We start from the raw sequence: 27,106 nt of genomic DNA on the forward strand, positions 1-27,106 counted from the left end.
CCACCGCACTCTGGCTGGGCCTGGCGTCTGCTGCATCAATCACCTTAAACACTACGTGAGCCAGATACTGGGCTTAGATTTCAACAGTCACTTTAACAAAAGACTTCTAGGACTATAGCAAGTTTGCCCACAGAACCTTAGCTTCTAGTGTAAACTCCAGCGTCCCGGCAATTAATTTAATGCTCAGAACAACACATCACTCACTCTCCACTCCATCCTCTATAAAACATTGCTTTAGTTCAGCAAGTACTGAATGCCAACTCTGGGCCTTAAGAAGAGTGAAGTTGGCTGCTTTTAAAAGAACTGACAGACAAAAATGTGTTTTCAGTACTGAAAATTAGTTTGGGTCTTATTTTCTATTACTGATTGTTTTCTCTGATGTAGATACAAACCCTTGGGCTCCCTCTTCTTTCACTCCCTGTATCCCCTCCCAGTTCACTCCAACAGAAAGTCACTTTTTCCATGTTTGTGGCTGGAGCCAAAAAGAAAGATCAACCACCTGGCATTGTTTAAGGGCCTTACTGACATTCTCCCTTCCGTTCTCTCCTTATCTCTGTCTGGCCCTCCTGGCGACCTTACCCAATGCCAGGGCTGTCACCTCTCCTGGATTGAAACAGATCCTTGGCTTATCTTCCAAGCTCTTGGTCCACGTTTCCTACTGACTGCTGGACATCCCCTTTGGTGTTTTCCCAGAGTCTCAAACTCAGTACTGTACCAAACTAACAGTGTCCATTCTGCCTGGGCTCTCCCACCCTCAGTCAACCTCGGGACCATCAACTCTTCCTTCCTTGATACACACACCTCATCAGTGACTGAGCCCTGCTGGTTCGACCTCTGCCACTCCTCACAGATCTCTCTCCTGCCGTCGTTTACCCCCGCTCACAGCCTCTATCCCCCTCCTCGGCCATTACAGAAGCAAGTTTACCAGATCCACATCTCAAAGGTGCTTCTTCTTAGGTTAGCCCCCTGCTTGAAAACGTTCAAAGGCTCCCCACCGAGTAAAGTCCTAATACTTCAGGCACCCAGAGCTCCCTAGAGCATGGCGCAGTCCGCCTTTCCAACCTCATTTCAGCACACTCCACGTCCCTGCCCAAGGAGAACAGCTTATGGACCCATGCGCCATCATGTCCTGGTTCAACCTGCTCCATCCACCTGAGAACGGCCCCTTGTTTCTATACATATCCCGTCCAGGCCTAAAGGCTCCGAGAAAATCTTACCTCCTCTGGTCCTTACTAAATAGGATCACATGACCTAGCTGTATCTCAGGAGAACACTTTTCTCATGGCTTTATTTCCATGTACACACAGCTTCATCACACCTTATCTTCCTATTAGACTATAAACCCCCTGTAGACATAGCCTGTGTCCAAAGCATCTGTGCATTCCTCATAGAGCCCAGCAAAGTGCCTTTCATATGGTAAGGGATCAGTAAGTATTTGCTGAAAGAATGAATCCATCAACCAAATGTTCTCAGACTACGACAGTGAGTAGACCTCAAGATGTAACCGAGTTTCACACCGCATCAATTCTGATAAACATGCACGATATTCACATACTTGGGACCTGTAAGCCAAGGCCTAAGAAATCCTTGAAATCCTTCTCTACTTTTGGTCAGACATAAATTCAATGAGTTTTCTTCTTTATTTAAATCACTCTTTACTGCCTTCAGTAATTATTTTGAGGAGTCCCACTGATGTTTTCAAACCATTAGCTAACTGTGATTTCAGAATCCAAAAAAAATCCTCAAATCTGTAAACATTTATAGTTCTCTACTCCATGTTCCGGGGTTGAGATTAGACAGTGCAGGATGAAAGAGAAAGGTGATAACAGTATTCTTTTCATGAAGGGACAGCTGACTTTGTTAATGAATAAAAAATTACCAAGGAGCAGAAAGAGGAAAACGCACACTATTGGTAGGCTGGGAGGTTCTCATATGGAAGATCACGGCCTCTCCAGCAAACTGGCTCCCAGCCCCTCTTGCCTATGCCAGGATTTTGCTCCTACAATTGTCCTCTCTCCCCTTCATCAGTAAGTCTTCCCTCTCTACGTGATCACTCCCATTCAGCAGACAATCTTGCTGACATCTCCCAACTTAAATATTACCAATAATCACCCTGCAGCCACCTTCCCACTTTTCTCTGTTCATCTTTACAGCAAATCCACTCAAGAGGTTGTAGGTATTGACTCCCCACTTCATCTTCTCCCATTCTCTCTTGAACCTGACCTGTTCCCAGACTCGTCAAGGATGCTCCCTCCTCAGGCCTTTGCATTTATTGTTCCCTCTTGGAGTCCCGGAGACTGTTTTCCTAGATACCCACATACTAGCTCCCTCATTGCATTCAGGTCTCTGATCACGTGACCTTAATGGGGAGACCTTCTCTGACAACTCATCAAAAACAGTACCTGTGGCCTTTAACCCCAATGGCCTCCAAACCATCTTGACTCTTATATTTTAACATCCTTAGTATATACATTTTTATATGTCTATGCCTCCTATCAAAATGTAAGCAGGAATGATTCTGTTCATTGCTGCATCTTCAGTGCTTAAAAGTACTCGGCATGCTCTGACAAGGACAGGTTTCTGGTAACTGACTATACAGCTGAACTGAATGAATAAGCATTTTCAGAACTCTAATGGAAAACTGATGAATTCATAAAAGTGCTAACAAAAGATCAAGATGAAAAAAAACTAATTACGTGGGACTGAGTGAACTGATGAGGATGATTATAATTTTTGTGATTTTCTGTTTGAGTAAAAAAAAAAAAATCCCACAAGGACTCAGAGGCAAAAAATATACAAATCAATTTTCACTGCAAAGTAGCTGTTACACTGGAGGATTACGGGACTGAATGTCAATATTACGACATAGTCTGAGTGTGTTTCGTGTTTGGTAATTGCAAACATTCTTGCTTTTGTTGTGGTCATCCATTTACAATGCTTGGTGTCAGTTTATTTATCTCTTGTAAAAATAAAATACAGTGTGTGTGTGTGTGTGAAAAAAAAATTAAATGAGATAATGCATATAAAAAAAGGCATTAGAAACAAATATGCTTTATTCTCATTGTTAACTGAAATGGTAGATGATGTTTAAACTGTATAATTATAATTAATTTGTAATGTGGTACTCAAAATTTAAACAAATATATTCCTCTTACAGTAACACTGTTAGAGGTTAAAAAAAAAAAAAGTACTCAGCATGGAATCAGTCTCTATAAATGGCTGTTGAATGAATGAATGAATGAATAAGGGAGGGAGGAAGGGAAGGATTGAGGGAGGAGTTACAAACTTAATGGAACCTTGACTGAGTAATGGACAAAAAACAGGGAATTCAGCTATGTATAGAAGCGTAAGTGAGTTAATTCTAAGTGGGTGAAGACAGAGACCAATGACTAGGGAAATGTAAGGTAACTGCAGAAAGTGTGGCATGGCTGGAGGAACAGGGCATGCTGGGGAGGGACAGGAGATGACCGCACAGGGAGCAGAGGGCCAATTCAGAAACAGCACTTGAGGCTGAGCTAAGACTCTACCTCCACTCTCTTCCCAGAAAGCCTAGGGCTCCATCAAAGCAGCGACACTGGATGCAGATGGTCCCCTGGGAAGCACACTCCCGCCCACCCTGCCCCCACCCCGGCCCATGGTTACCTGGAGTATTTCAATGATCTTCAACTTGGTGTCCATCACCATGATGTCCTCCTTCTCTGGCTCTGCTTGCTTCACGTTGCCCTCAGGGGCGGTGGCCGTGGGAGTCATGGGCAGGAAGCCTCCTCCCCGGAGCACCACCTGGGTCATCAGCTCCCCAACCCCATGGATGGACCGCATCACGTTACTACCTAGGAAGGGCCAGGACAAACCTTGGTCATGACATCCCTGGTGTACGCTCTGGGCACCTGGCCAGCGGCAGAGGCTCTTCGGGACAAATCACTTAACATGTCTCTGTTCCAATACATTCTAAGACCCTGGGAACCTGAAACGGTTAACAACCATCAGAAATGCAGGGCTTCAAGGAGTAGGGGAAAGAGTATGGAGCATTTATGTATGTTAATTCACCTGCCAAATTTTATTGGTCACCTACTACATGCTTGTTGCTGTGCACAGAACCAGGGATGCAGGAGCTAACAAGACACACATCTGGTGCTGCTACCAACAGCCACTTGATCTTGAATACATTATGCTACCTCTGAGGGTCAGTTTCTTCCACTATAAAATGAGAATAACGGAGCCCAACTGACAGAGATTAAGTGGCAAAATGTATGCAAAACGACTGAGCACAGGCCCTAACAGACAGTAGGACGTAAGTAAACGTACTTTTTCTATTCTAGCTGTAGAGACCAGTTAAACAATAATCCACACATGACTACCTAGTATGTGTCTACTACGACCCTAAAACAGAGGGGGAAAAAAACATAAAAGGCAGATTTTCCTATTTACAAATTGGAAATAGGATACCCAGACACAGTCTGGATTTCACTTACTCATATACTAATATAAACATCTGAGGACCTCATGACACATCAAAAACAATGACATGTATCTTTAAGACATAAGCATTAGGCAAGTGTTAGGCAACTTTCAAATGGTGCAGTGAAATGTACAGACTCATATATATAACTATAAAAAATACAATAAAGTGTTAACAATCATTGACTCTAAGTCGTGGGTCTACAGGTGTCCACTGTACTATTCTTTCCGCCTTTATTTATATCTGAAAATGTTCATAATGAAAAGTTGAGAAGAAAAGGACAAAGAAAGGACGCGCCATCACACAGTAAGTATGAGAAGAGCAGGAGGAGAGGCCGGGCAAGCATGTCACGACGTATGGGCGCCGTGAGATCTCCCTCCTCAGCTTCTCCATGTTATTCTCACCTTTATTCTCCTCTCCCTTCGCCATCTTGCTGATGGGGAAGATTGTGGTCACGTGCACACAGTCCAATATGGCCAGGAGGATTTTGGTTAATCGTAGAAGGTCAGAGAAGTTGTAGAAACCAAAGTATATGAGATTCCTAGCTAAGTTTACAACCTATTGTATTTAAAAAAGAGAGAGAGGAGGAAGATGGTATTAGATAAATAGTATCCTTCACTTCCATTTTAGGTTGACTATTTTATAAATGACTGATTCTGACCTTCTTTACAGTAAGAGAAGGCATTCATTTTCCTTGCAGTTCCTGACCAAATTTCATTTTGTTTCATAAGGAGAAAAGATAAGAAACAAAACCCTGCAAAGCTACTGATCTGCTCTGATGACTGGTTAATAAAACACTGACCTCATCATTGGCTCTGTGCAGCTTCCCAGAGATAATACAGGGCAAGCCAAGGTATACAAATCAAGGACACAGATAACAGAGCAGTCCTTGGAAATCTAATTCCTCAAAAGGCAAAGTGATCTCAAAGAGAAATACTCAACTCAAAGGTAATAAGGATTTATGGCCCTCAAATGATTAACCTATGACAGATCCCAAGACAGACTGTTTCTTTCCTGTCACTTTTAATATAATGTACAGATTACACATAATGTTCTATCCTTTTACATGATTCAGTTCACCCTATGTATTTCTTCCAGAAGCATAACTACCTTAAGCCAAGTGACTGGTATTAGTTCTATTTTACTCTGCAACAAAACTGAGCTGAATTCCTTTTTATTACAAAACCAGAGTATCATGATAAAAGAAAATCACCACCTATTTTCTATTTACCCCATAGAAAAATGATCAATACAAAGCAGACAAAACACACAGATCACTTCACCATGAGTTACCTCAAATGTAAGTTTATTTTTCTCCTTATCAGAGAAAGGGAACCTCTGACACACCACATCTCTTAAATACTCCTCCACAAATTCCATGGTCTGAGCAAACCTCTCCTTAATTTCATCTTTGGAAGCACCACTACTATCATAGCTAAAAGGAAAGGAGAAAGAAAAGGAAATCAAATTTCAAGTTCTGACCAGTGAGGCCTTCCCTGTTTGCTCAGCCCCCAGAGCTAACACCATCCACCCCAACACTTCCCACCCTCCTGCCCCTACTTTACTTTTCCCTCCTCAGCACCCACCACACCAAGGTATATATTTTAGTCCTTTATCTTGGTTACTGTCTGTCTTTCCCCACTAGTGTACACACAGTTTTCTTGTTTGTTCCCAGATAGATTCCTTGAGCCTGGCATGCGGGAGACACTTAAACATTTGTTGAATAAAAGAGATATAAAAGGACAATCATGCCATCTTTTACATTCTTGAGGAAACAAATAACATTTGCCACCCTTAATTATAACATAAGCGTAAAGAAAAAATGACTTATCTTTCCTCTCTGATTTAACTAGACTTATTAACCTGACCATAAGTGGTTTGCCTTCTGCTACACAGAACACTGTAACTAGGAAGTTTTAAAGCAACATGAATGAGGTCTTAACAGGGTGAAGGAGCCAGGCTCACTCATCAATGGCGATCTCAGAGGGAATCTCGGACCAGAGGCGGGCGTATTTCACGGGAGTGACTTGCTCCTGCGGGTCTCGGTCCACGTGCATGTGGAGCATGAGACGGCAGAAAGATGCCCGCAGGTCATAGGGCAGGTTCTCATCAGACATGCAGCGGAGAATGAGATCCACGTCCAGCTGGCCTGAGATTTCGTTGATGGCGAGGTACTGGCGGTCCAGGCACATCCTCGCAAAGAGGTTCAGCTGGTACCTGGAGAAAAGGAAAGTTACACAGGGCTCACGCTCATGGAAACACACAGCAGGAGAGTCACGGGGGGCCCCAAATCTCATGGGAGTGACAGGCGGCCACGGGAACTTACACATCAACACTCTTCACGTGCTTGTGTATGCAAACTCTGGCTTCTGTACCAAGCGGAAAAAGGAACAGTTCAAGCCACGCCAACAGTCACATGTGCCTACCCTGCTGTGTGGGAGTAATTACATGGCTAGTTGATGCCATTTTGCCCTTGTTTATTTTATAAAATGCTGGTGGTGGGGGGAAGCATTAGGCTGAAAACGGTTGCCTGTTTCTTTAGTTCTGCTTTTATGCAGCATATGAAAGACCGCATAGGAAATGGTAAAGGTTTCAGACCCTTACTGAGTCTGCTTAGAAATTTTATGATACTTTCAGGGTCTTATCCCACAGAGCCCTCCTCTTTGACTTTTACACACACGTGAAAAACATGGTAGAAGAAATAGGGGGTTCCTCAAAATGTTAGTTTCTTCCTCACCTAATTACGTATGATCTCTGTTGACTTCCAAATCTGACCACTGAAACACTCTTTCTCATTCACTGTCAGCAGAAGACATAGCAAACATTAAAAGAGTAACCAGGGGCTTCCCTGGTGGCACAGTGGTTGAGAGTCCACCTGCCGATGCAGGGGATGCGGGTTCATGCCCTGGTCCAGGAGGATCCCACATGCCGCGGAGCGGCTGGGCCCGTGAGCCATGGCCGCTGAGCCTGCACGTCCGGAGCCTGTGCTCCGCAGTGGGAGAGGCCACAACGGTGAGAGGCCCGTGTACCGCAAAAAAAAAAAAAAAAAAAAAAAGAGTAACCATACCCATAATGTGAAATAAGAAAGCCATAAGGTTCCACAGTGGCAAATTCTAGCTTCTAACTTTAAAACCCTATTTATTACCAATAATCATGAGTTGGAAATATTCTCAACCGCACTAGATATCAGTGAAACGAGGATTAACCTATGTTCTATTTCATGTTCGTAAGATTAACAAAAATTAAAAAAGCATCACAGTATTCAGAGATAGCAAAGACAAAGGGAAATAAAAGTTCTCTTTTGGCGGGAGTGTACACCAAAATAGCCAATTTAGGATTGGTTGGTCAGTTTAAAATATGCATACCCCCCAATCTCATAATTCCCTGGTGTGGAGTGGAAACTCCTACACATATGCACAAATTTGAACAAGGATATTTCCCGACATGAAAAACTAAACTGTGGCATACACTGAATATCAAAGAGCAATGAAAATGTGGCACGGTAATAAAATGGAATAGCATTCAGCAGTCCAAATGAAAGAAATGGACCTACCACCATTAGCATGAATCCATTTCAGAAACAATATGAAAAAATAAGGCAGATTTCAGAATGGAACTCAGATTCTGGAACCATTTATATACAATTTTAAGAATCAACAAAATACTATATATTATTTATGAATGTACAGAAATGTAAAATATATACACACAAAGAGTGTGGAAGGTCACACACCATCTGCCTGAATGGAGAGAAAGAATATAGGAGGTAACAAAGGGCATTGTAATTGCAAAGTTTTATTTATTTCTATTAAAAAATGCTGTAAGCACTTCCTCATCTTTCCTTCCCTCTTCTTTTATTTTAAAAGTATTTATTGAGTCAGCACATCTCAGAGCTGGGACCGAGGTGACGCTGGGAAGGAGGAAGTGACTGGCAGCGATGGAGACTGAGCAACATGGCGGGGACAGTGCCAGCCAGGTTCTCGCTGTCAGAGGAAGGAGTTATGAATACAGAAGGGTGAAGGCTAGAATCACGCTACAGTGTTGGAACAGAACTGGAAGTACTGATGTGAACTCATGATTTTGTTTACATTTATATAGATCAATATAGAAATAGATATGTGTGTGTCTACGTAGACAAACAGATGTGTGTACAGACACACACATTTCCTAGCTCTGTCTGCAAAAGTTCTATGACGTTGTAACTATTGTCTCTATTTTATAGATAAAGAAACTGGGACCTAAAGAGGTGAATAACTTGACCAAAGCCAAAAAGCTACTATGTAGGGCTTCCCTGGTGGCGCAGTGGTTGAGAGTCCGCCTGCCGATACAGGGGACACGGGTTCGTGCCCCGGTCCGGGAGGATCCCACATGCCCCGGAGCGGCTGGGCCTGTGAGCCATGGCTGCTGAGCCTGCGCGTCCGGAGCCTGTGCTCCGCAACGGGAGGGGCCCCAGCAGTGAGAGGCCCGCGTACCGCAAAAAAAAAAAAAACAAAAAAACTACTATGTAGAGACGTGACCCCGCAGCCTGACTCTTAACTACTACAAAATATATCCGTGTCATGTGCCATGCTATGTAGGGATCAACTGTAACCGGGGGCTGATGCAAACACTCAGCCTTCTTTTGACGGAGCCACACCCAGAGAGCAATGTCCTATCTAAGTATCAATGAAACCTTACACTCTACAAACTCCCGAAGTACACATCCGTCTTTCTGACAGACGATCTCATCAGAGGACACCCATGCCGCCCTCGCACCTGTAGTAGCTGAGGACGTCTCGGTCTTCTTTCTGCCCCTCTTTAGCATCCTGCGCCAGTTCCCTCACACTCTTACTGCGAACCTCTTTGCTGCTGTCCCTCCAAAACAGCCACACCTCTTCCTCATCCTCTCCTGCCTCCAGAGCGTTCTCTCCAGTAGAAACACCTTCAAATTCGAAACGAGAGAGTACCAACCTGGAAAATAAGAGGAGGGGGGGAAACTCATTATGTTTGAAATCCTTGCTCATCACTGATCAACTGTATTAAAGCGTTGAACTCTAGCTGCACTTTCAGCACAAAGACACACACAGAAAGCCACTTCACTTCTCCCATCGGCAGAACCACAAAGAACCAAACATTAACGTCTTCATACGCTTTAGCCCAGGGGTTCTCCACCAGGGTGACTGTGTCTCCCAGGGGACATTTAGCAATGTCTGGAGACATTTGTGGTTGTCCCAACCAAATGGGAGGGGTACTGTTGGCACCTAGCACGTAGAAGCAGGGAGGCTGCTACACATCCTACAGTGCAGAGGACAGAACCCACAGCAAAGAATTACGTGGCCCCAAACATCAAAACGCCAAGGTTGAGAAAGCCGGAATCAGCCCAAGCCCAAAATTAAGTTATGCATGAGAAACAAAAAAAAAATCACTAGTTTAGAGCATAATTTAGTGTTTTTTAAATAAACTTCTTTTAAACATTTTTTTTAACATTTAAATATTACTGACACTATGCTTCTCAGGAAAACTGCTCCCCTGCTAAAAACGAATTGCTACGATTACCAAAACTTCTGTGGACCAATTAACACTTTTTGAACAGTGATGATTTAACAAGCTCTTCCCTACAATGACTTAATATCAATAATGAATTACCTCCATTAAAATTTTAAACTGATGATCATAATTAGAGAATTTTAAACTCTTAAAATTAAACCAAGGGTGTGTAAAATGTTCCCTGATGAGCTCACATTACTGTCAAAGTATGTGACATCACCATGCAGAGGAGCCCACACCAAAAGCAAACTTGATAATTCCTCTGATCAAGACCTTTGCAAGAGGACGATCAATAGCCAGCCAACTTGACTTCAGAAATCAAGGAGCTGGGTTTTATTACCTGAGCACAGACATCCACTGAGCCACACATTCTCCACCTAAATCCCGTTCTCATCTCTCTTTATCTTAAACCCACAGACCTCACTCACTTGGTCTCAATCAGAATGTCAGCGTTGGTTGGATTCAGCACAGCTTTACATATCAGTTCCTGGGTCACCGGAATGGATTTGTTCATGGACACGCAGAGATCAGAGAGGTAATCTAAGAATCTATCGAGAAAGAGAAACCAAATAAAACAGTTTCTGTAGACAGAGCAGGGGTTGGGCTCTGGGAGCCTGGCTCTCCCTCAACAGGACTGACCCAGCCTTCCTTTAACACAAGTCAGTGAGGCTTTGGGTTTTAATGTCAGCATCTATGGAACCCCCAGAAACCCAGACACCAGAGGGAAGGAAGGATGGATGGATAGATGGAAGGGAGGGAGGAAGGAAGGAAGGAAGGAAGGAGGGAGGGAGGAAGGGAGGAAGGAAGGAAGGAAGGAAGGAAGGAAGGAAGGAGGGAAGGAGGGAAGGAGGGAAGGAGGGAGGGAGGGAGGGAGAGAGGAACGGAGGGAGAGCAAAGAAAGAAAAGCAAAAGAGGAAGGATGGCAGTGACTGTTGTGAGGAAGAGCTGACAAGGTAAAAATGAACAGAAGGAACCACCAAGTAAGAAGTTCATGTAAGGAAGACATGGTTAGGATGCAGGGTACCCAGAGTGGTGAGGGGCAAGGCTCTGATGTTTGAGGCCCAAATCAGAACCCTGGTTCTGGTTCTTATCCACTACGTTCTGATATGTACTGTTATCTGGGGGGAATTACTTAACCTCACTGTGGTTCAGTTTTCTCATCGACAAAAAAGGCTAATATAGAACGTCAGAGAGTTCTTCTGAGGATTAAATGATCTAATTCATGCCAAGTGCTTACTTAGTTCACACACTGGCACATAAGAATGGGCCATAAAATGTTATTTTATGGGTGGGGGCCGTCATTTTTAAAAGAACACTTTCAGCTTTCCAGTGTCACCGTTCATGATACGCACACTGTAAACTATTTCTCACTTCACCTGAAATGGTGTGCATCTTAATTAATTAGAAGGAGGAAAAAAGAGGGAAGAGAGCGTAGGGGGAGGGGGAGATCTGTATGAATGCAACAGAATTGACAGAATTCACTAACGTAAACAAAAACACTCAAGTCACAACTATGTGTGCAAAAGACTAACTGATGATATTTGGGGGAGTTCTAACTGATCACCATGGGGTGCTACGAAGTGAATGAGTGATCGATAGTTGTCATTTACTGTGCACCTACTAAGTGCCAGGCACTTCACATGTATTTATTCTCATTTAATTTTCACAATGACCCATCTAGCAGATGAGGAAGTTAAAGCTCAAGGTCACCCAGCTGGTAAATGTTGCAGCTAGGATGCTACCCTGCTCTCATTCCCATACCAAGGTCTTTCAGCTACTCATCAAAGAGCCTGTCAAGACCTGCCCAATCAAAACCCGTAGCTAGTGGGAAGCAGCCGCACAGCATAGGGAGATCAGCTCAGTGCTTTGTGACCACCTAGAGGGCTGGGATAGGGAGGGTGGGAGGGAGGGAGACGCAAGAGGGAAGAGATATGGGAACATATGTATATGTATAACTGATTCACTTTGTTATAAAGCAGAAACTAACACACCATTGTAAAGCAATTATACTCCAATAAAGATGTTTAAAAAAAAAAATGCTGGGCTTCCCTGGTGGCGCAGTGGTTGAGACTCTGCCTGCCAATGCAGGGGACACGGGTTCGTGCCCCGGTCCAGGAAGATCCCACATGCCGCGGAGTGGCTGGGCCCGTGAGCCATGGCCGCTGAGCCTGGGCGTCCGGAGCCTGTGCTCCACAATGGGAGAGGCCACAACAGTGAGAGGCCTGCGTACCGCAAAAAAAAAAAAAAAAAAAAAAAAAAAACCTGTCCCTCCCTAACAGCCCCAAACAAAGGAAATCCAGGAAAAAGCACCATGACCCGCTCAGTGCCTGCATCGGAAATGCAAAGACACCTTCTGCCTATCAACCCCGCCTCCGCCTCACCTGGGCTCCCTGTTCTTTCGCACCAGACTGACGAAGGTGTCGATCTCCGCCGCGGTGATGTGTTTTTCCAGGAGTTTCCGATTGTTGTGGAGCAGGGCCGTGATGGTGTCTTCAGCCAGCACATCATAGCCAATCTGCTTCTGCATGAAGCCAAACTGCTTGGCTATGTACTCCTTGTAAGGAAGGAAAGCGAGGTGAGTGGGGAGGACTGGAGACAGTGGGATGAGGCTGGAAGTAAGGGAGGGGGCAGCAGCCCCTGGGGAGCACCACTGCCCATGAGGGAAGTCGCAGGGGAGCATCTTTCCACAACTTTCTAACCCAGGGCGACAGCTGCACACTCGCTCGCATCCTTTATTTTTACTCAACCTGCCACACAGATGTAATTAAGTAAAATATCCTGTATTTACAGATAGGCATTTTTATTAAGCCCACTGTATAAATTTTAATGTATTAACTTATTTTTCGAAAGGTCAAAAGTTGTTTTTCAGCTCTGATTTTATTACTAATTCAAGAGGATTTAACCGTGCCTCACTGCTCTGTGTTGCTGATTAAACACAGTCAAGCCTACCTGGATATTTAGAACAATGCTACCCCATTGCGTTTTCCTTATCTGGGGTGAAAATACATTTTTTAAGTCAGTGGGTAGCAGAAACAAGTTAGGAATACGTAAGCCAGTCAAGTATATTCGTAGAACATATGAAAACACCTCTGGCTTCTTTTTGGGGATCAGACATGACATTCCATAGAAATATTTAAGAACTCCAGGAAGCCTCTTCTGAATATTTGTTTGTTGCCATTCAAAGACATTTTCCCTGCCCAAAACAGACTATTTGCTTGCTCAAAGTTCAAACGGCCCTTGAAACTTGGTATAATTTTTTTTCATTAATTCCAGAATTCTAAAAGTGACTCAGGATGAACACAGCAGACATGGGCCACACTTCAGCCCTCACTCTATAAGGATGCATGTTTGGGAATTCATCAGCCCCCAGGGATATAATACTGCCAGCTGGCACAGGGCCCATAAGCAACCAAGCAAAGACATCCAGAGTTGCAGCAAGAGGGACTGGTTTACTCCCCTCATGTACAAGCAAAATGTCCTGGCACACACGACAGACTCTGATGTATCCTCACTGGAAGAGAATAAAATCACTTTGGCACTAGCGTGGTGTGAGTATGGTATTCATGCACCAGAGGTAGATTTATAGCAACCATAAAACTACCGAACATAGCATCACGGGTATGTGATATTTTATATTTAAACAGTAGCAAAGGCAAAGTGAAAGGTTTAGAAATACTAGCTAACAAAGTTACATCTAACATTTTAGAGCACTGCTTAGGATCAACACTATCTTTATGACGACACACAAAAACCTTTAACTCCAGAGAACAGTTTAAATTTAAAGGCCAGATGTAGGAGCATTCAGAGCTTAAAAACAAAACCTTTTGTAACACAAGGCAGGGATCGGAGTTCCGGTTACAATAAGCATCACTCCGTGTACCTAGAGTAGTTTACGGAGCGCAGGGTTTCTCAACCTCAGCGCTACCTACTGACTTCTTGGGCCGCAAAATTCTTTGTTGCAGGGGGCTGTGCTGTGCATGGCCGGAGGTTAATGGCATCCGTGGCCTCTGCCCCGTAGATGCCAGTAGCATCCCCAACTCATGACACTCAATAGGGTCTCCAGACATTTCCATATGTCCCCTGGGGGAAAAATTACTCCCAGTTAAGAACTACTGATACAGTGATGCCTCAGAATGTCCAATTGTTAGGAACCCTCACAGAGGTTAAAGCACCTAATTCACGGAGAGAATATATTGGTTGTGTGTGTGTTTACTGTCATCATACAGCTGATGACTTAGAATGTCATAAAACATGAGCCAGAACCAAAACAAAGAGAAAGTTACCAGCAGAGATGGAGGAAATGGATGGGACAGGAAGAAAAGATTTCACTCCATCTTCAATATAAGCACATGGAATCAGTGTGCCCTTAAGTCTTACGGGAATGGGCCATAAGAAGTACTGTATATGTAATACCAATGTCAAGGAAAAGAAATCTCATTCAAAGGTGGCTGTAGAAGGGGAATTTTCGGGTATCCTTCTCAACTCTGTAATATATCTTCCCAGGCTTGCAAAAGAAATCCGTTTCCTTTCTAAGAGCAAACTTAACAATGAACTACTATTAAATAAATATACATGTGACACCTAAAACTCATTGAGGAAAGTACATGAACTTCAGGGAGGAAGCTGCCCATCACTTTCCCTTGGTCCTTAATCCCAACCTGGTTCTTCCTATAGTCCTGCTGGGAGTGTCTCAGGACCCTGTAGCAGAGGCGGCAGATGTGTCTGAAGGGTGCGTGCCGCTGGTCCCCCAGCTCCTCCAGACGCAGCATCGGGCCGTCACCACAGTCCGTGAATGGGGCCTGTAACAACTTGAAGATCTGTTTGCAGAAAGAAAAGAATACAAACTGCCATCACCTACTGTTTTAAGGGCTAATCTTCTGTTTGGAAGTAATATAACCTCAAGGGTGGCTAAACTATATAGGAAAATCTCTCTATGCAAACAATCATGAACCTGAAAACTGCATTCATTCCATCACCTGGGACTGGCTCCTCCCTGAATTCAGTCCTCCTAGACCTAATTGGTCCTCAAATACTTGAAAATGCAGTGTTTCAAGCACTGCCTGAGAGCCCAGACTCTGGAATCAGCAGATTCTAGGTTGAAATTACACATCTTTATTACTTTCCTACAGGTACAGATCATGGTCAAGGTAACCTTCAGTTTTCTCAGCAGTAATAGAGAGAAAATAATACCTAGCTCACAAGGGTGTTGTAAGGATTAAAGTAGATAGTAAGTGTCAGGTCATAAGTGTAGTGCTCACACAGGTGATCAACGAAGGCTCCTCCACAGTTTCAGACCCTCTAGGAATCACTACTGTGGAAAAGAGCATGGGCATTAAGCCAGAGGTCTTATTTGGCAGTTATCACATCAAACAGCAGGGCATAATTTATTCTGGGACTTTAAACCCTTGTTGAAACAGGATGGAGTGTTAATAAATATTGTCTATCACAGTCCAAAAGGAGAAAGGATTCTCAATTCCAAGTTCCTAGGGAGAACTATGGGACTTGTAACTAACACGTTTTTCTTTTGGCTCTAGTGGCCCAGCCTCCAACAGCTTTAGAGAACTGTATGGCATACATTTCCATGTACTTCATCTACCCTGGACTTGTCACTTTTCTCCCTCTAATTTATTTCTACCCCAGTTTATTCTAATTTATTTCTACCCCAGTTTATTTAACTTTATGCCAAATTACATCATCTATGTATTTTCTGTGAGTTCATTTTATTTTCTATTCATTCTTCATTTATAGGAAGGTTTTTTGGTGACTTATAATGGTCCCCATAAGAGCCTCTACAGGCCTTCTGAGTTTATCATATACTCCAAATCTCCCAGACACATGAAATAACCTTAAGGATACACTGCACTTGATATTATTTGTGAGGAAAATAAAGTTGTCAACTGAATTCTTGTTGGGGTTCCTAACAGGGAAATTCTCACACGGCTGATATTCAACAAGAGTGTTAACAATCAACTGAACTATCAAACCATGAAAAGATGCAGGAAACTTGAATGCATTTTACTAAGTGAAAGAAGTAAAATCTGAAAAAGGTACATACAGTATGATACTAACTATATGACATTCTGGAAAAGGCAAAACTATGAATACAATAAAAAGATCAATGGGCCATCATCAAAAGATCTACAAACAATAAATGCTGGAGAGGGTGTGGAGAAACGGGAACCTTCTTGCACTGTTGGTGGGAATGTAAATTGATACAGCCACTATGGAGAACAGTATGGAGGTTCCTTAAGAAACTAAAAAGAGAACTACCATATGACCCAGCAATCCCACTACTGGGCATATACCCAGAGGAAACCATAATTCAAAGAGTCATGCACCACAATGTTCATTGCAGCACTATTTACAATAGCCAGGACATGGAAGCAACCTAAGTGTCCATCAAGAGATGAATGGATAAAGAAGATGTGGCACATATATACAATGGAATATTACTCAGCCATAAAAAGAAATGAAATTGAGTTATTTGTAGTGAGGTGGATGGACCTACAGTCTCATACAGAGTGAAGTTAAGTCAAAAAGAGAAAAACAAATACCATATGCTAACACATATATATGGAATCTAAAAAAAAAAAAATGGTTCTGAAGAACCCAGGGGCAGGACAGGAATAAAGACACAGATGTAGAGAATGGAACTGAGGACACGGGGAGGGGGGAGGGTAAGCTGGGACGAAGTGAGAGAGTGGCATGGACATATATACACTACCAAATGTAAAATAGCTAGTGGGAAGCAGCCCCATAGCACAGGGAGATCAGCTCGGTGCTTTGTGTCCACCTAGAGGGGATAGGAAGCGTGGGAGGGAGACGCAAGAGGGAGGAGATATGGGGGTATATGTATACGTATAGCTGATTCACTTTGTTGTACAGCAGAAACTAACACACCACGGTAAAGCAATTATACTCCAATAAAGATGTTAAAAAAAAAGATCAATGGTTGCTTGCCAAGGGTTGGGGGAAAGGGAGGGACAAATAGGCAGAGCACAGAGGATTTTTAGGGCAATGAAACTACTCTGTATGACGTGATAATAATGGATACATGTGATTATACATTTGTTCAAACCCATAGCATGTACAACACCAAGAGTGAACCCTAATGTAAACTACAGACTTTGGACAATTACGATGTGTCAGTGTAGGTTCATCAGCTATAACAAATGCACCTCTCTGGTGGGGATGCTAATAACAGGGAAGGCTGTGGGTGTGTGGAGGTATGAGGTCCCCAGGGAATCTCTCTACTTTCCACTCACTTTTGCTGTGAACTTAAAACTGCTCTAAAAAATTAAGTCTATTTTTTTTTTAAAGTCAATGGATCCAGCCTGCGAGGTGGAAATCATTCACATCCCTCTATAAGAGCAGTGATACAACTGATTTCTTATAAAGCCAACCCAATATGTCACCACTTACTGACCTGCTTGAGAATATTCTGTTCTCTCATCAGCTTCTGCCGCTCTCTGTTGGGCTTAGAGAAGACCACTTCAAGAACATCTTGACCGGAATTAGTTCCACCAGTGACAAAGTAAACCAAGTCTTCCAGCAGCTTGGTTACAGATCTTAGGAGGAAAAAAGCTATTAGATACGGGAAGTGTTCGACGTGCAACAGGCTGAAAGCTTCACCTTGGAAGCCTTCAGGCCAAAGGAACCAGTTAAGCAGAAGCAAACCCATTCTCCCAGTTTCCTTGAAAGTGTCAGTTGAGGCCAATTATCAATAAGAGTGAAATAGAGACAATACCTCATTGTCCACAAAAACATTACCACCTCCACAAAATATCAGACATTACATTTTATCTCAGAGTAACCTCAACCCCTGACATTCAGTAAGATAGTTCCAGAGACCAAGTTGGAGACAGGGAAACAGAGAAAGAAGGAGATATTTACAAGTTTAGAGACTTTCAGAACAGTGAAAGCAAAGGTAATTATTTCTTGAAAACCACAAGTTGAAGCCACCCACAAATGCTAAGGCCTGCTGCTCTCACACGGAGCTCTTCCAAGCACCCTCTCTCTCTGCAAGGGGTTTCAAAAACCCACAGTGGGTGATGATGAGCGTGCCCGGTTCTGGCAGGGAGCCCTCACCTTCTTTCATTCTGGGTGATGGTGCCCTTCTCCAGCTTCCCAGCTATGGAGCCCAGCACCTTGCTGGCATCATTGGCAAAGTCCAGGTCCCGAACCTCAGCAGGAGAGACAGGAACTATGGCAAATGCTTCTTTGTCTTCCTTCACGGGAGAGGTTCCAATCTGAAAAGCAAGATGGTCTTTGTGGAACAGCCTCTTAGACTGACAGGGTAAGACATTAATCAAACACTGTATTTATGGGACATGGGGCAATCCAACAAGCCTAGAGCTCTCTTGTGGTTCAAATAAACGGACATAGAAAAACATCTGGAAAGATGTAGCCCAAATCATCAACAGCTGTTACCTCTAGAGGTTGGTATTGTGGAGAAAAGTAAGGCAGGAAATGGGGCAGTACTATGATTTTATAGCTTCATGTGTTACAGGGAGCATCTGAAACTTTTGTAATTTAAAAACACATTTATAAATACATAGGGAAAAAATCAAATGTACAAAATGGTAATTCTTGTTTCTGAGAGTGTTATAAGGGTAGACACTGTACTGATCTTTTAGCTTTCTATACACATGAAAATGTTCATTAGAGTAGAGGAAAAAATTCCAAGAATCTTCCCCATCACCAAAAAATATTATGTGAGAGTATAATTCCATTTTTTAAAAAGAAAAACCCTATGTCTGTGTATTTATGCTCTATGATCCTGAACAAGGCAAGAAAGGAGAGGTGGGCTTCAGGGAGAGAAATTAAAGAGGTTGGAAGAACTTTCAAGAAATAAAAGTACACATTTAAATACAAAGAGAAATAAAGAAATAATAAAGATTGTGGGAAATCAACTAGGTATGTGACTTATGTCAAGGCACAAGCAAACATTCCCCCAGCCAAAATCAGCCTTCAGACAGACATGAAATCCAGACAATTGCTCAATCTTTAGGGCAGAAGCTATGGAACAAAATAAAAGGTTCTAGTTATTTCAAAAGCACTGGGCTTGCTTTAGCCAGGTCCCTTGGAAAGAATTCTTTCATCACATTCAAGTTTGTCTGCCACCATGCTCCTGCCGAAGCAACAACTTCAGACCTCCATACGCCCCCATCTGCCCTCAAAGGAGCCCTTTTATCGGGAGCATGAGGCCAAGGGAGGCAGCCAAGTTCAGGGACTTACTTTTAGCATCACGGGTTTTTCTTCTTCCTTGTCAATGGGGATATTTGTGCTGTGAACCCAGGTATTAGTACACAGGTGTCTGAGCCGGACATATGAGTTTCTAAAGGAAAAGAAAAAAAGAAGAAAAAGGATTTTAGGGACAGGGCTATTTAGGCTCTCTATAGCCACTGGCCTAGAATACATCCCATAAGAATAAAAAAAGGATACCAAAATGGTTTTCCGCTACACACACTGGACAGCATAAACTTAAGAGCAAACAGTTCTGGTCTAAGATACACTTTGACAGATCTACAGTGGCAAACCATTCATAATCACTCTAAGGTGATTGTCTCGTGCTGTATTTCTAAATGCAGCCACACCTCATTCTATCAATGTTTGGCTCTAGTGCCCTTAACAGACACTGTTTTTCTGTTTTTTGAACAAATTAAAGGTTTGTTCATCATTCAAGTCTATAGGTTCCATTTTGGCAATAAAGTATTTTTAAATTAAATATGTACATTGTTTTTTAAGACATAATGCTATTGCACACTTAATAGATAACAGTGTACTGTAAACGTGACTTTCATATGCACTGTGAAACCCCCAGATTTGTGTGACTTGCTTTATTGCGATAGTCTGGAACTGAACCCACAGTATTCCTGAGGTATGCATGTATAAAATTATACACTGTGAATGACTATCTCAGAACAAACTGAGCATGAGACAGAGTAACAAAAAGTATTTACTGAGTACCTATTAGTGCTTATCATGAGAGATGATAAAGCAGTAATTGAAATTTTCATATGGATCAATATAGCAAAAAATAAAACCATAAAATACCTGGAAGAAAATGTGAGTAAAAATGTAATAATCTTGTGAGAGGGAAAGCCTTTTGAAGCACATAACAAAGTACAAGATTTCCAAATTTTAGAAGCAAAAGATGAATACATCTTATTACATAGTTTAAACTTTACATTTCCATACAGCAAAAGTAGAAAAAAGTTTAAAAACCATCATGAACAAAACTGAAAGAAAAATGACAACCTGGGAAAATAAAAGATTAATATATAGTATAAAAGGGTATTAATCCACATATATAGAGAGATCTTAAAAATCAGTAAGAAAAACATCATGAATATTGGAAATGAAAATGGAACACGTACACAAACCAGTAATTTAATAAAGAAACATAAATGACCAATAAACATCCAAGTACATATTCAACTTCCTCAATTTATACAAATTAAAACAATATATCATTTTATTGTATCATATTCCAAAGATCCTGGAAACGGATACAACCCAGTACTTAGAGCTTAGAGAGCTTACAGAGCTTAGAGAAATGAGTTCTACACACTCATGGTAAGAGTGTCAACAGGTTAAACTCTTGAAGAGAGTCTGGCGCTTTGTATAACATGTAAAATGTATCTACCTTCTCATCTAGCAATCTTATTTTTATATTTCTTAAGATATGACAGCACAGGTGCAAAATGAGGCAGAAAGATGTTCAACAAAGCATTATTTATAATAGTTAAAATCTTTCAAACAACTCAATGTCTCAGTAATGGGCTAGTTATAATTATAGTATGTAAGACAGAATAGTACAGAGTTCTTTAAAATGATTACAATCGATATTTGTTCACTTGGAAGTATGTACAGGATATATTGTTCAGTGGAAAAAATGTTAAAAATAGCTTATGATTCATTTATGATAAATTATACACAGGTTATCTGTGTGCCCAGAGACATGTCTGCAACTACAGAAAACCAAAATGTTTGTCGTAGTTACCTCTGAATGGTTAGATTTTATGTAATTTTTTACTTGTCTCTTTGTTCTCCATGAGATTTTAAAATATTTTTGTTGTTGCTTCTTTTTATGATGAGCATGGATCATTTTACAATGTTTTTCAAATTTGCTTTTCTTTTAAAGAAGTAGTGACATAATACTTGCTCTTAAGGAATCTACCGTCGCATTAGTGAGATGAAATGAACGCACGCCAAGCAAAAGTAACAGGAGACACATTAGAAAGGCTTTAAGATGGGAGACAGTCAAGGTAAGTACTTTTAGAGGAGGAGATTAAGGAGGCTTCAGGGAGTCATGGAATATTTTTGTTACAGAAAACTTGAGCTGGAACTTTAAACACTGGTGGGACCAGAGCAGAAAGGACAGCATGGAAGTCATTTGCATTAAGAGGAATTCAAAACAGTAGCATCACAAGTTCATGGGAAAGGGGCACGGGGGAGGGCACATTAAACCAGGCACATCTCTTCAGTAGGTCCTCTAACTTCCTTCATTTTAACTGTCTTGAAAATTACAAGTGGTATTTACTCTGAATAGCACGAATATAAATTAAACAACATGAACAAGAAATTTGACAGAGATGTGCATTTTTTCTTCTGAGGAACTTGGATTCATTTTCTTATTTTCAAAGTATAACTGAAAGCTTGGAGCTTAACTTTTACTTGGATGATTGACTACATTCTATAGAGTTCTGTGTCAAAGTTCATTTAAAATACCAAGGGCATTCTATCTATTCATCTGAAGTCTCATTCCCAATCCTTAGCTCAAAAGTCATGATATCAGGACAACTGCAAAAGAACCACAAAGCTGGATGCTCTCCCAATGTTCATTTATTGCACTTAATTTGCATAAATTGCAATTTTACTATCTTGCTTATTATATTCGGGACTTGTCACTATCCCTTTCAGTTTGTCTTGAAAGCATTCTTTCAAGCAATGACTATTACAAAAAAAGTTCTTTACTGGTAACATTTCAGGTACTTTCATGTATCTACCGCCAGACCTTCTGATCTTCAAAGAAGCAAAATTTAGCACAACTCTAAGATGGAGGGAAATGTGTGTACTCCTCCTAAAATTTTTATGACTCCACTGAATCAATGAATAAGAGGCCCTGTTTACTTCTGGCTCTGAGGCTGGTGGCCAAGGGCAAGAACAGATAAAAATTTAGAAAGCTAAGACCAAGTCCAAGATCATAACTAATAATAAACACATTGGTAAACCGTGCCAGACACTTTTTCCAGGGTGAACACAAGGCTTCCCTTGCTTATGAGTTAACAATCAGTCTGTCTATGGACAACTGCCCACAAAGAATGTTTTCCAACAGAGAAACAGTAATGAATCAAGGGGATACAGAAGCAGGGCTCTACAGCCAACCAAAGCTGTTTGGCAAGCTGACCTAGAAATTCAAACTTCCCCTTCCCACGGGATCATGGGGATTTCCAACCCACTGGGGAATATGGCCAACTGGCACCTCATTCCTCTTCACCAAGGGAATGCCATGAAATATCTTCTGACAGATATTTTACATCACATGGTTCTGTTCTTTGCTAACCCTTACAAACAAAAAACTTAGCAAATAAAACTAACGTCATTACCTTGTCTTCTGGGAGCCTAAAAACAAAATCCATTAAAGAACTTCCAGAATAGAGGACACAACACATGGAAAAGTACTTAAACCAAAACGCAATTGGATTCTATAGTCCCTATGCCTATCTAGGTAGTCAGTGAGAGAGGACACTTTACAAAAGCAATCTACCCTACTTCAAACCATACTTTTAAAAATGACCTCAAAATCGATCAAAGATCTAAGTGAAAAGAGCACAAACTACTAAAACTCTCAGAAGAAAACATTAGCATCAATCTTTGTGACCTTGGATTAGGCAACAGTTTCTTAAGAAAGCAAAAGCATAAGCAACCAAAAGCAAAAATAGATAAACTGGACTTCAACAAAATTAAAAACTTCTATGGTTCACAAGACACCACCAAGAAAGTGAAGAAATCTACAGAATGGGAGAAAATACTTGCAAATCATAACTGATAACGAGTTTGTAATAAAGAACATTTAATACTCAATAATAAAGACACATAACCCTTTTTTTAAGTGGCCAAAAAATAATGGGCAAAGGATCTGAAAAGATGTGTCTCCACAAATGATATACAAATGACCAATAAACACATGAGAAGGTCATCATCATTAGCTATCAGAGAAATTCAAGTCAAAACTACAATGAGATACCACTGCACAGTTACTAGGATGTCTCAAATATAAAAAAGACAGATAAACAAGCATTGGAGAGAAATTAGAACTCTCATATACAGCTGGTGGGAATATAAAACTATAAATGTAAAACTGGCAGTTCCTCAAGTGTTAGACATACAGTTACCACATAACCCACTAATTCCACTCTTAGGTATAGACCCATGAGAAATGAAAATATATGTCCACACAAAAATGTGTACACAAATGTTCGCAGGAAAGCCAGAAAAAGGCAAATAACCCAAATGGCCATCAACTAATAAGTGAATAAATAAAATGCGACATAACCATACAGTGGAATCTTATTCAGGAATAAAATGAAATGAAGAATACATGCTACAAAATGGATGAATCTTAAAAATAATGCTAAGTGAAAGAAGCCAGTCACAAAAAGCCATTCCATTTATATGAAATGTCCAGAATAGGCAGATCAATAGAGACAAAATACAGATTAGCCTAAGGCTGAGGGTGGAGCCTGGGGACATGAGAGCGACTGCCAATGGGTACGGCGCTCCTTCTTGGGGTGATGAAATTGTTCTAAAATCAATTGTGCTGATGGTTGCCCAACTCTGCTAATCTACTAAAAACCAATGAATTGAGCACTTCCAGTAGGTGAATTGTACGATACATGAATTGTATCTCAATATATCATTAAAAAAAAAGCAATCTACATCAGGACAAACTTGGAGTATGGGAAGCTGTGCCCATATTTAGGATTTAATAGGAGAACATCTCCAGCTTTTCCCAGATTCTCAAGGGGTTAATGACTCAGCAGAGGGTAAGAACCAGCGATCCTTGTGCTGAATGGCAATGAACAGCCTCCTTGTAAGGTTCTCTTCTTGTGGACACTGCCTTCTGTTTATCACTCTGAGAGGGACAGGAAGAGTATCCAGCACAAGAGAAGGTTCTCCTCTAATTCTTTTTTTTTTTTTATTTCATGTTTTGGCATTTTTGTTAGCGTTAATCATTCCCTTCTCTGCCGTCTAATTTTATTTAGCACCTAAGTGTCTAGTGTAGGCTAGACACTTGGATACCAACCTTTCCATAGCCATTACTTTCTTTACAATTCCTTTAATGTTTCCTATAATACAATATTTAAGAACATAGTCTTTTGTGTTACACAGACATTTCTGTGTTCTCCTCCGGTTGTAACAGCACCCAACCTGCAGTTACCACTTTCCCAGCCCAGCTCTGGCTGAGCAGGTAAACAGCAATGATATACAGGAATAATGAAACACAAAGGAATCCTCAGAGAGGGGCCCTGTGTAAAACCTGCCAGTGCCCGTGAGACTTCCACTCCCCAAGGCTGTGTCCAAGAGTCAGAATTGCCAGAACAGCCCTATCTGGCTCTGCAACGGTGCTCGCTGACTTGTGATAAGTTGTTTAAATTCTCTGAGCCTCATTTCTTTACCTCTAGGAAAGGTCAAATAATAATACCTATCTCACAGGGGTTTTGGTGAAGGTGAAATTATATAACATGAGTATTTAGCATTATAGATGGCATGGAGTCAGCATTCAACAAGTGTTAGCCACTATTAATACTTTTGTTGATTTTTTGTTTTTTCAAGATTTTTTTTTAATGTGGACCATTTTTAAAGTCTTTTTTGAATTTGTTACAATATTGCTTCTGTTTTATGTTTTGGTTTTTTGGCCATGAGGCATGTGGGATCTTAGCTCCCCAATCGCGGATTGATCCTGCACCCCCTGCATTGGAAGGTGAAGTCTTAACCACTGGACCGCTAGGGGAAGTCCCTGTTGATTTTAAGAGTGAGCTTTTGTTCCATTTACGGTCTAGTAAATGGAAATACTTTTTTATGCAACAAAACTAAAAGTCAAATTTAATAAAATAACCCAAGAAGACTGGTCTGATTTCTCAATACCTTTAATAAAATTGACTATGCATTGAGTGAATTTCAAACGTTCCACTTTCTAGAATTTCTTTTCAATTGTTTATTCAGTTGACCAGAAGATCTCTCAGATTTGGAAAGGAGGGAGAGAGTAAAGGAAACTAGAAATATTGAGCTACTTAAGCTTAACGTTTGGTTTGTTCACCTAAACATAGTATGTCTCAGCTAATCACTGACTACTGAGAACTTACAACTGATAAGCCATGGAAAAAAAAAAGAAAAGAAAAAAGAAAAATCAGATGTCATTTCAATGGGCAACCAGAACAAATCCTTTACCAAATCCTGTACAAAAGCTTCAAGAACGACTATGATGTTTTGGATTCCAAGAACCCCAGCCAGGCCGCATATACCACCCTGACTCACTTAAGATAAGCCGTTTTGGACTCATACCTTGGGACAAGGCTATCGCCTCCACGGAGGGTGGTGGGATCTAGCTCAAAGATGGAGGAGATGTCATTGCCTTCGGGCACAGAGACCAGGGAGTACACCATCTTTTCTTGGGCGTTTCGCAACCTGCTTCGGGAGGCATCCTGATCAGAGTCCAGCTGAGGAGGAAAAGTCATCAAGTCAAGGATTGCACATGCCACGGCCTTCCCTCACTACAATCACCGCACAGTCCACAGGAACAGGGAAGAAACAATAGTGAGCGTCAGTAGTTGGCAGGAGAAGCACCACAGTTTCAGAGCAGTCATCAAAGACAAGAGTTGGCCACCCACACCAAGAATGTTTACACTCTACCTCCTGGTGTTGCAATAAAAATGCTTAAGCAACGTGGGGTTGCATTACTAGCTCTCCACGGGCAGAGTGCTACAGGCGGTACATCCGGGTGCAGGGGTCGGGAGAGAGGAAAAGCACTGTGAGAAACTTCGCCTGTGGATTTTGTTATGGGCGGTTGTGTTAACCTACAGTGAAACTGCCTAGCAAGAATATGATCCAGCTACTTCCCAGGAGAAAAAAAACAATGCAATGAAATAAACCTGAATCCAAGTGTTTGTAAGCAGCTACTCCTGTGTGGCCAAGAAAAATATTTGAGAAGTCAGACTAGCCCTGAAAAAATGTTCCTAATTAATCAATTGCTGACGACAATTCAGGGGAAAAGGGGCCCCTCCTGCTACGTGAGGGATTTGGCTGAGACTGAAGAAAATCTCTGACAGTCAAGGCTGAAGAACAAGGATGAAAGCTTTCCCAAGAAACTGTAAGAACACATCTAGTCTCCAAAGGCCATCTGCCTAAGAAGACGGAAGCAGCATGCTGAGCCCAGCGCCTGCTCTGACAGGCTTCACAAGGTGGCTCTCCGCCGTGTGACTCTATACGGGATCTTTTTTCATGTTTAACATCCTTGCAAGATGACAATATCCACCTGTACCTCCTAGGAAAATCACATTTCCCTTGTCTCTATCTGGCTTTGCTTAGGCTGAGGCCCTGCTTCCTTTCCAAATGGAATGGAGAAAAGAAAAGCAAATCTAACAGGCAAAGGAGAGAGCGTTAAGACAATTTCATTCCACGGGGCCTGAGTTCTAGGACTGTAGGCAACAGCTTGCTTTTGCAGTTCATCAGCAGCCCCAGCCTTTGTCTATTAAAAAAAAAAAAAAAAAAAAAAAGGAAGGAAGAGAGGGAGCGAAGGAAGAAAGAAAAGAAAATGCAAACAATTCTTCTAACATCCCAAGCCTCTGTCTCCCCCGGACACTCCCTCCTTCTCACACCCTGTGCCTCTGGCTAAACAAACCCCCATTCGTCATTCCACCTACATTAACGTAAGAGTCCACTGGAGAGGGGCAGGACATCTCCAAGAGCTCAGTTCAGCAGAAAGCACTCTGAACAGCATCTGCCCTCTTCTAACCACTGTTACCTGCAAAGGGCTGCACACACCGCTTTCAACATAAACCCTGCCCCGGTTCTGCTGTGAGACACGGGGCTCAGCTACAGACTGGCAGTTAAACT

General features: G+C 41.8%; 1 protein-coding gene across 1 annotated transcript in view; it reads right to left on the bottom strand.

The window, feature by feature from the left end:
* Positions 1 to 27,106, bottom strand: part of ITPR1 (inositol 1,4,5-trisphosphate receptor type 1) — a 329,901-nt gene that overhangs the window by 158,697 nt on the left and 144,098 nt on the right. The window contains exons 13-24 of the mRNA XM_082638311.1: positions 25,556 to 25,710; positions 19,223 to 19,322; positions 18,074 to 18,234; positions 17,412 to 17,553; positions 14,644 to 14,802; positions 12,367 to 12,539; positions 10,414 to 10,533; positions 9,215 to 9,409; positions 6,425 to 6,676; positions 5,753 to 5,894; positions 4,864 to 5,017; positions 3,643 to 3,830 (exon numbers count right to left, since the gene is read on the bottom strand). Coding sequence (XP_082494437.1) covers positions 3,643 to 3,830; positions 4,864 to 5,017; positions 5,753 to 5,894; positions 6,425 to 6,676; positions 9,215 to 9,409; positions 10,414 to 10,533; positions 12,367 to 12,539; positions 14,644 to 14,802; positions 17,412 to 17,553; positions 18,074 to 18,234; positions 19,223 to 19,322; positions 25,556 to 25,710 — 1,941 coding nt within the window. The remainder of the gene's footprint in view (positions 1 to 3,642; positions 3,831 to 4,863; positions 5,018 to 5,752; positions 5,895 to 6,424; positions 6,677 to 9,214; positions 9,410 to 10,413; positions 10,534 to 12,366; positions 12,540 to 14,643; positions 14,803 to 17,411; positions 17,554 to 18,073; positions 18,235 to 19,222; positions 19,323 to 25,555; positions 25,711 to 27,106) is intronic.

This window comes from Mesoplodon mirus (genome assembly GCF_964341445.2).
Source record: "Mesoplodon mirus genome assembly, chromosome: 12".
Lineage (NCBI taxonomy): Eukaryota > Metazoa > Chordata > Mammalia > Artiodactyla > Ziphiidae > Mesoplodon > Mesoplodon mirus.